Source organism: Episyrphus balteatus, chromosome 1, assembly GCF_945859705.1.
Source record: "Episyrphus balteatus chromosome 1, idEpiBalt1.1, whole genome shotgun sequence".
In the NCBI taxonomy this organism is placed as follows: Eukaryota; Metazoa; Arthropoda; class Insecta; order Diptera; family Syrphidae; genus Episyrphus; species Episyrphus balteatus.
In genome coordinates this window covers 27,712,990-27,723,021 of record NC_079134.1, presented here as the reverse complement: position 1 = coordinate 27,723,021, position 10,032 = coordinate 27,712,990, and the positions used below count along the sequence as shown (strand labels likewise).

General features: G+C 29.2%; 1 protein-coding gene across 1 annotated transcript; it reads left to right on the top strand.

The window, feature by feature from the left end:
• The first annotated feature begins 847 nt into the window (after nucleotides 1-847).
• Nucleotides 848-2,045, top strand: LOC129910056 (early boundary activity protein 1-like). The gene has a single exon (XM_055987341.1). It carries the CDS (start codon nucleotides 848-850, stop codon nucleotides 1,967-1,969), a length of 1,122 nt encoding a protein of 373 aa, XP_055843316.1. The 3' UTR covers nucleotides 1,970-2,045.
• Nucleotides 2,046-10,032: the final 7,987 nt, after the last annotated feature.

Sequence of the window (10,032 nt, the reverse complement as noted above, 5' to 3'; positions counted from 1 at the left end):
TGTACATAGCTTCTAAAATTCATAGTACTCAAAAATCAAATTTGAAATTGAATAAAATCAAAAAAGATTGAGGTTTTTTTAGAAACCGAATTAGATTTGAAAGTGAGTTTTGTATTTTAAATTTTTAATTTGATTGTTCGAATTTGACTTTTTTGAAAAAGACAATTCATATAAGTTTTTATTATATTTTATAATTTTCTCAGTTTAAAAACAAAATGGTCGCTTATTTATATTTAATGTTAGTTTTTGTATACAAATAAATAAAATAACTTAGTAAATTCAAATAAACCTACATACATATAAGCGAAATTATTCACAAAACGATATAATGTCCATGTTGAATATCTGTAACCATGTTAAGTATATCTAAAAATAAAACAAAAATATAATTAGTGAAACACAAAGGATTATTAAATACCCGAGCCTTATGACTTTTACCTCACGTCAATAATTCGAAAACATTTTTCAAAAGTGGATTATCCGTGCAATCAACCACCATTTTCTACTTAGAATGGTGCAAAGGTATTCACAATCTACCTGCATAAATTGATACAACTTTCATCCCTGTTGTACCTTAAGACAGGTAATAAGCCAGGTATTTTATAAGTGCAACATACTTAAGCCCTTCTAACTATGACTTATACATAAACTAAGAATAAATTATTTATCCTTCTTGGAATCAAAAAATGATTAGTGATGATTTTCCTTACGTAACTATCCTAGATAAAAGCCACACCTGAGGCAAAGTAGGACATTCAAATTTGGTTGTTCATTCGATAAGTTACTCCAATACAGCTCCTATTTGATTTAAATATTTTACTGAATCGATAAATTTACATAAATTAAAATGGCAACATTTCTATTACATCGGAAACAACCATTAAATCGCAAACAACGTTTATTGGAATATATTAAAATACAAGAAAAATCAAAAGAATTAGAAATCGAAAAAGAAATTGAAGCAGTATTCGAAAAATTGGTATCAGATCCGGACGGTGAATCAAAAGCTTCTAAAATTGGCCCAAAAGAAGTTAAAACCACCACTAAACGAGAACACCAGGAGACAAATCCAAACAACAGCGACAGTCCACCAGCGAAGAAACCAAAACTTGTAGAATTACCAACTCAACAACTCAAGGAATACTCGGAGAAATTTAATTCTGTAGTTGAACAAGCAGAAATTCTTCATAAACAACTCCAGGATGTGGCCGAACAAGGAATCATTGTTTGTGAAGATGCAGATGTTGCCTATGAAGATGTCAAGACCGTTGTGGAAAGAGAACATTCACCAGTTCCAGAAATGAAGATGAAACAGTCTGATAAAAAACCAATCAAGAAAATTCTCCATATTACTGGTGATTCCACTCTGGAATATTACGAAGAAGAAACAACCGATGATTTTGATCTTGCCAACGAAGAAAAAGAAAATTCCCCAATTAAAGAAAAGAAGAAGAAACGCCGATCTTCCAAGAAATCTACAAAGGAACATGTTCATATTACAGGCGATTCACCATCTTTGGAGGATTACGAAGAGGAAGAATCATCATCTGGAAAATCATCACCCGTTTCTGACATCAGTAATCAATCTCAAGGTTCACTTGATTGCTATCCCCGTGAATCCGCCGTCAATCCAGAGTACATGGTTATTGGACCCAACGAAACTCACATCAGCAAATACGATTTCAAAAATATCGACTGGAATCTTTCGGCTCCAATTGTAACAAGGAAACTTCTGTTGCATATTTTTGGACGAGAAATTCTCTCGACGCATAGTTTAACTGGAAAACCATCACCCGCCTTCCTCAACGTCAACAAGCCACTCAAGAAGCCTTTGGATGCAAATAAGGTTGCTGACATTATTTACATTGTGACAAATAAGATGAATGTCAAGCCTAAGGAAGTTCGCCTGGCAATTACTAGTAAGTGTGCTGATGAACAAAAGATGCGAAAAACTCGATTGTCAAAATAAATAGCCTAAGGATGAATATCAACAGTAGTTTTAAGTCCATTCCAAGAAGTCCGTTCAAATGTATCCAGCAAATGTACTGATCAATTTAATCCAATTGAATTTTAAATATTTTTTTTTTTAAAGTAGTTGATGTAAAACCACACCAGTAATGTATCCAGTTTTACAACAATAATTACAAATTGTACACAAAATATGAAAAATTCAAAAAATAATAAAAAAAAACATTTTGCATTTATTTTAAACTAATCGTTTTAATTTTTTAATATTTGTTGGGGGAGATCCCTTCTTTATTCAAACTAATATCAGCAAGAAAAATCTAATTGAAAAACTTGGTATCGTCTGCGTATACTGAGATATGGTACTTTTGCATGAGTATTCCGATATTGTTTATACATAGTGAGGATAAATGAAAAGAAGAGGGCCCTAAATGACTACCTTGAGGAACACCGAAGGTATGAAAATTACAAATCTGAAAAGAAAATTGAAGTTTCGGTTTTCCAAACTGAAGGGAGTGTCTACAGATTAAAAATTATGAATCTGAAATTTTGCCCAAAATCTTACTAAAATCAATGATAACGTGTCGAATTTATTAATATTCTCTAATGTTGAGTGGATATAGGATATTTTCAACTACAAAGAGAAGCCGACGAAGTTATGAATACCAGAGTTATGCGCGTCAAAGTTATGAAAAATAGAAGTTATGAACAACCGAAGTTATGAAAAACCGAAGTTATAAAAAACCCAAAGCTATGCTATGATTTTGCGTTGGCAACGTAGGTTGAGCCAAGACAACAAGTAAACCGACTTCCATGGTCAAAATTGGTTTACTCAGTCCAAAGTTATGAATATGAAGTAACAAACACAAAAAAATAAAAAACAATATATAGATGGATAGATTTGGAGACAATTTATGAAAATTCCTTGTTTTTTAGACCCCTTGGATAGTTTTCGAAAATCTTAAAAATTAAATTTGTAACTTTTTTTAGCTCTCTTTCACTGTGATATCATATCCGTAAATCCAAACTTGTTTCGGGACTTTAATCCGAAAATATCTGCTTTCGAATGAACGAAAAAAAAAGTATTGCGATTGCAAATAACTCAGCAACCAGACCTCAAAGAAACTTTTGGTTTTCAGTTATGAATAGAGCTTAAAGAGACTCTTCTTTTGATGTCTCACTCGACGAATTTGGAGTTAATTTATTAAAATGCATTTTTTTCGGCAAGGGGTTAACCTTGATTTTTTCTCGAAAATATGAAAAAAAAAAATTTGTAATTTTTTTACCTAAATGGATAGGCCTATTCAAAATTAGGAAAAAATGGTATGAAAAGTTTCTGTTTTCAAAATTTAACTTTTTTTTGGTTTATCTAAAATTCAAACGATATTTATTGATTAAATGTTCAAATAAACTCAAAAGAATTTGAATAATGATTAGTAATTAGAAGTAAGTCATTTAAAAGTTCAAACCTTCACAACAAAAAAACTGCTTTATGAATAAGTCTGAAACTTTGCATATTAATTTCAGGTTTATTAAGCTTCAATAATTAAGCCTCAGTTTAATCTTATCGCCCATAATTAGAAAAAAGCGGCACATTTTCTTAATTGATCTTAAATGTAAGAAAACTTTTTTTTAACAAAGCTTAATTTTTCTGTAGAGAATTAAATGAAGTTAGTTAGTTTTTCTATAAAGTGATCCGTTGTTAAGATATTGATAGTCAAAGTCAAAAGTATGGGCTTTGGAGTGATGACTGATATTGCAGTGTAATAAAAATCGTAGAAGTTTGAAACAAAAAGAATTTTGGAGCCAAATAAAAAACCTTTCTATAAATAATAACCATTTCATCACAAAAAAATGTTCCCACTTTTTTATTAGAAAAGTAAATGCAGAAACAGTTACAAGTTCTATTTTACAATCACAATTTTTTTTTTGTTCCCTTAATTTTTTGGACTAGTGTATTTGGATGCAAACAACTTAGCAACCAGACCTCCAGGAAACTTTTGGTTTTCAATTATAAATAGAGCTTAAAGATAGCTTTCTTTTAATGTCTCACTCGATGGATTTGGAAGAAATTTAAAAAAAATTATTTATTTGGGGCAAGGGTATAAAGGGTACAACTAGGATTTTTTTTGAAAATCTAAAAAACAAAATAGATATGCAATTTTATTACCTGAATACATAGGATTGTTGATTATTATTAAACCATATCCTTAATTCAAAACTAATTTCCAGACTTTGGTCAAAAGATATCGGTTTCGCAAGAGTGCAAGAAAATGTTTGTTTGGAAATGTCTCAAGAACCAAACTTCAATAATCTTTTGATTTGCAGCTATAAATAGAGCTTAAAGAGATCTTTCTTGATGTCTCACCTGGTTAATAGAAAAAATTCGCTTGGCCCGGGGTCCCAGCAGCTTAATGTAAGCCTCTGGCAGTACCCCGTTTGGACTGTCACGTCGTAGTTCCTGAGCTAATATCCACTTATCATCTCCTTAAATTGTAATGTAAATACTTCTATGGGGCATGTTTAGGCTTCGGTAACATGACATTATGATGATGCCAATTTTTTTAATGCATTTTTGTATATATACAATAATTTTTTTTAAACTTCAAATGCTTTTTTTAATTGATATTATAATCTTTCATTTTTGTATTGATGTCACGGGTCTGATTACTTTTTGTCACGTGTGGAACACGTGCGAATTTAAATGTAAGAAAATTATTTTTAAATGTCAATTCAAATCAATATTTAAAAATCTTTGATGTAACCAATTAATTAGGTGCTGGAGTTTATGAAATAATCTTATCATAGGTTAATAGGTTTTAGCTTAAAAACCAAACCAATGGATTGAAAATATTAGGTGCTAAATGTTTGATATATAAACATTTTTGCACAATTTTGTCAAAGTTCACTTTCTCATTCAATGCCTCCTCAAACAACGGCAAGGACATTTGTCCGTTTTTAAGTTTTTGCAATTGCTTTATTACGTGTTCAAAATTTAATCAAAATCATTAGATCCGTTTTTGAGAAAATAACAATATGTCAAAATTTTTGTATCAGTGTGGTACAATTGCTAAGCGAGATATTAAAAAAAAGAGAAAAAAATCTACTTCCAAAACTGTATAAACATCATCTGTACGATATTATTATTATTTAAAATATGAACTAAGTAAATTCTCAAGTGAAAAATCTCCACTTGGAGATAATTTTGAATTAAAATTTGGCTTTTCCAAACGCTTAAAATTTGTTTTAACTTGATTGACGGTTATGAAATCCACACAACCCAGCAAGTGCTTAATCTAAAATAAAAGTCATACTCCAAACAGGTGATGGGATAAACTTAATGAATATCTATGTCAATAGAATATTTCACATACTCGTATAATAGCTATTAATCCATAAATTTAAAATTAACATTCATGTAAACAGTGGCGTACGTTAAATCGCCGGGGCCCGGGGGCAAGACTAAATGTTGGGGCCTCTTTGATTTTTGGGGGCCCCTTAGATACAAAAAAAGTACGTATACGCCATACATTTTTTTGTATGGCTTATTTATTTTTAGGTTTATTTGAATGTTTTAATATGTTCGTAATCCACTTTGCTATAGGTACTTACTTATTAAAATGTCTATCATAAAAGTAGTAAATACTTGTACTAGGGGCCCCAAAATTAAATATTTAGAGACCCCTAAAATACAATTTTTTTTAGCTTAGAATTGATAGTTCTTGGGGTCTCTGTTCTGAAGTAATATGTACACATTTGATTTTCCATCATCAAACATAGTTTATTTCTTTTGGGGCCCCTGAAATATTATTTTTGGGGCCTCAAAATTAAGTGCTTGGAGGCCCCTTAAATATAATATAATTTTTTTGGAGCCAAGAATTAATAGGTATTGGGGCCTCTGTTCTGAAGTAATATTCGGAATGCCACCAATAACGTTATGTTTTTATTTTGGGCCCTGATATATTCATTTTGGGGCCCCTGAATTGATATTTTATTTTCAATTTGATTGTTTTGAACCACTGAAGTAATAGCTTTTGAGCATCCTCGAATAATATTTGCCATGCCATCAAAAAATTTGATGAATATTTTTGGGATCCTTAGTAATAGATTTTGGATCCTCCAAATTAATATTTGATTGCCGCTCACCTAACGGGGTTCCTGAAAAATTATTTTTTGGGACCCTTCATATAATATTTTTGGAGCCCCAAAATCATATTTTTTGGGACTCCTAAAGTAATATTTAGTAATCCATCAACAAATGTAGTTTAATTTAAAAAACAATTTTTTTTAAATTTAATTTTTTTAGTGACACCCTGAAGTTAAGGCTTTTTGGGCCCCTATCCTGAATTTGTTTGCTTTTTTGGGGCCCCTAACGTATTGACTTGAAGTAATATTTGGTATGCCATTAACAAAGCTTTTTTTGCTTTTTTGGGTTGCAACTAATATTTTTTGGGGCCCTAAGATAAAATTATAATTTTTCTTTTAAAAAAGCAGTTTATTTTTTTGGGGCCCCTGTGGTAACCTTTTTTTTAAATCAATATATATTGTGGCTACCAATGCATTATACATTACACTGAATGACATAATTTGTCTTCCTTGTATCCAAAGTGATTCAAATACATTTAATTACTTCATAACTCAATTTATGCTAACAGTTTCCTTCTCTGCATTGTCTCCAGTGGGGGCCCTAGGATCAGCCGGGGCCCCGGAGCGCCGCCCGAGTGTACGCCCCTGCATGTAAACCAATCAAATATTGGTTTTAAATTAGATACATAATTAAATTTAAATGGATTTATAAGCCACTATGTATAAATTCTAAAATTAAATTGCTGTTGTTTTAATTATTCAGCTTATGGAAAACATTACAAACATTTATTTGTGGTCAAAACGTTTGTACATAATATATGTACATTATCATTTAATCACATCTCAATTCTAATAAGTTTTTTTTTTGTCCTATTTAAATTATGTTCAGATTGATTCAAATAATTTATTGTTTGAAATTATCACCTCTATTAGAACCCAGAGGCAGCAATATCAAATTCAGTTTTTTTATTAATTTGATTCAAAACCAATCTTGTTGCATGAAAATCGATTACCTCTATAATATTATCACATCTGCCGCTATTGAAATTAAGACGAAACGAGATAATATTAATGCATCCTTAATTGCATTTTAACCACAATAGTGCAAAGAGTAGCGTTGAAAATGATAGAAAAATAAAAGTTTAGTTCAAAACTATTAAATTTGTGACATTTTGTATCTTCAAAAGTCTGAACGAAAATCAACCATATTCTACAAAAAAAGTATGGATTCTAAATTCCATATGTTTGTTAATAACACTCATACCTCTTTTTGGACTTCCAACAATGCAACTTAACCTTTCACACTATACTTTTATAAATTCCTTTCTACATTGGTCCTTGGTTAGCAGCAACAAACCAAAGAATGATAAACTCATAGTGGCTTTAAAATGAATTAGAATTTATAGACTTTTATCCGACATTGCAACGAGTTTAATATCTCTACATTATCTAATAATGAAATATATATAAAAAAAAAAAACTATTTATGTATGGTATTTGGAATTCATGTTGAGGTTGAGGTTAAATTTCACATCCTGGATGGCAGCAACAACGTCGCATTCAAAAAAATAACCTTTAACCACAAATATTCACCACCATCCATTGTTCATTGTTATTTTAAAATCTTCTATTTTATATTTTTCTATGTGTTTATCTATAAATTTAATATTTTAATTAATACGAAAAATAATAATGTGGCAATTGTAATCATTATTTTCATATTTTTAATACCAAAATAGTTTTAGCTTGTGCTAAATAATTACTTTTAATATGGAAATATGGAATGGCAAATAAAATTGCAAATTAATTTTTTGGAATGTTTTTTTTTTTTCGTTTGTTTACATATATTGTTCTTTTTTTTTACTTGTAGCAATGAATATGAATGTAAAATGATTAAATTTAAAATTTAATGGTTTTTTTTTTTTTTTTTGAAAATTTTAATTTTTAATCATTTTATATTTTTTTTTGTTGATTTCGACATTTCGTGCGATATATGTTTGGATAGATAAACGGAAATAGCTTTCAATTGCAAGTTATGGCTTGTTCTATTTCCGCTAGATTATTTTTATATAATTTAAAAAATTAATTATCAATAAAAATTTTAAATGAAATCAATGTATTTAATTAAGCGATATTTAGAAACAGATTTCTATCAAATTAAAAAATCACATTAAAGTGAATGCTTGAACAATTTAAGTGACTTTTCTTATATTTTGTGAGTATTATATTTTTAAGTAAGTAAGTATTATATTTTTTTAATTTTAATTTATTTGTATCTCAACAAGTTCCAAAATTTTCCTAAACAAAATTTGATGTCCAGGCATTTTTTTTAATCAAAATATGTTTTATTTAAAACTTTTTTCTCATTTACCAAAGAAAAGTTTCCATTTCTTTTGAATCTAATATACCTAAAAAAAAAGCGTTCCCGAACATGTCCATAACTCAAAAACTAAAAATCAAATGGCTTAAGAACACATAAAAGTCAATTATTTTTGAGTATTTCTTTTCTTAACACTACATTATACACAATATTATTTATAAATTTAATTTTGTTATTTTTATACTTTAATAAAAGTTGTCCCAAGAAAAACGACGCATCATACCAATATTTGTTACAGGGTCAATATTTTAATCATCTAACGTACAAATAGTGCTGCAAGCAGTTTTTAAAGTTGATATTATATGGATTTATCATTCCACACCTATTTTTATGGATAAATATATAAAGTGTATGTTAGAAGCTACTTTAAGTTTCATTAATTAACCGTCATTCCGGGAACGCTTGTTTTGGTGTATAGTTAGATTAAAATTTAAATTTGTAGGTGATATTATGATCAAAAATCGAGGCCATTACAATATAATCTCAAAAATATTTCGTTTTACTTTGTGACATAAAAAATAAAAATAAATTAAGGTCAAAACGTCATTTAAAAATTATAAACCAGACCTAAAGCCCACTTAGGATTGAATTTATATTTTTAAAAATAAGTTTGAAAAACTGAAAAGGGATTCCAACTTCTGCAATGTTAAAAAAATGTTAAAAGGGATAGATAAATTGATTTTTTAGAGTCAGAAAAAAAAATCTAGGTACACAAAAATAAATTTTTCTGATTAAAATCCTTTTTATAAAAAACTCCGTGAAATCAACAAAAAAAAAAGTAGTGAAACAAGTTTAAATCGTTATTGGCAACAAAAATTCTCTCTTAACATCACGTTTAATAGCTCTGATTATTCATAACTTTGGTTTTTCATATCTTTGAAGCGCATAACTCTGTAGCGCATTACTCTGGTTTTCATATCTCCGTTACTATTTCTTAATTCTTTTTTGAATTAAATAAGTTCAAAACTAAATTAGACATTTTTGAAAATCAGTTTAAGTCTGGCAAAAATAGAGTTTTTTTTTCAAAGAAACCAACACCGAAGAAAACATAAAAACCGGTGAAACTCAAAAAACGAAGTGTAAACGAGAAAATAACTTATGTGGTGGAACGTGAAATATTACTGAAGTAATATTTTGTACGTATTTTAATTCTTTATCAAAATTAAATGTTTGAATTATTTCCCAAAGCACTTACATAATATACGGTGCTCTAAAAAGTCGCTCAAATAATATTTTTCTCATTCACCATACCTATTGTAAAGGTCATATAAGTTTTTTGGTGAACAGGCTTCAGATCAAATGAAACAAATATATTTGTTTCATTTGACCTGAAGCCCGTTCACCAAAAAACTTATATAAGTACTAAAAGGTCACCAATATCAATAGATATTGTAAAGGTCATGTCAGCTCTTTAAACTTTGCGAAACAATATAAAGATTGTGGGATAAATAATCTAAAGTCATTAATGATCTTACCAAAATGTAACCATACATTCATATCATATAACACTCAACCCATATATGAGGCGCTCAGCGCCAAAACGGCCTAACCCACAAAATTTCGTTTTGAGAAAAACGAGTTTAAAGAAAATCTTATTTTCA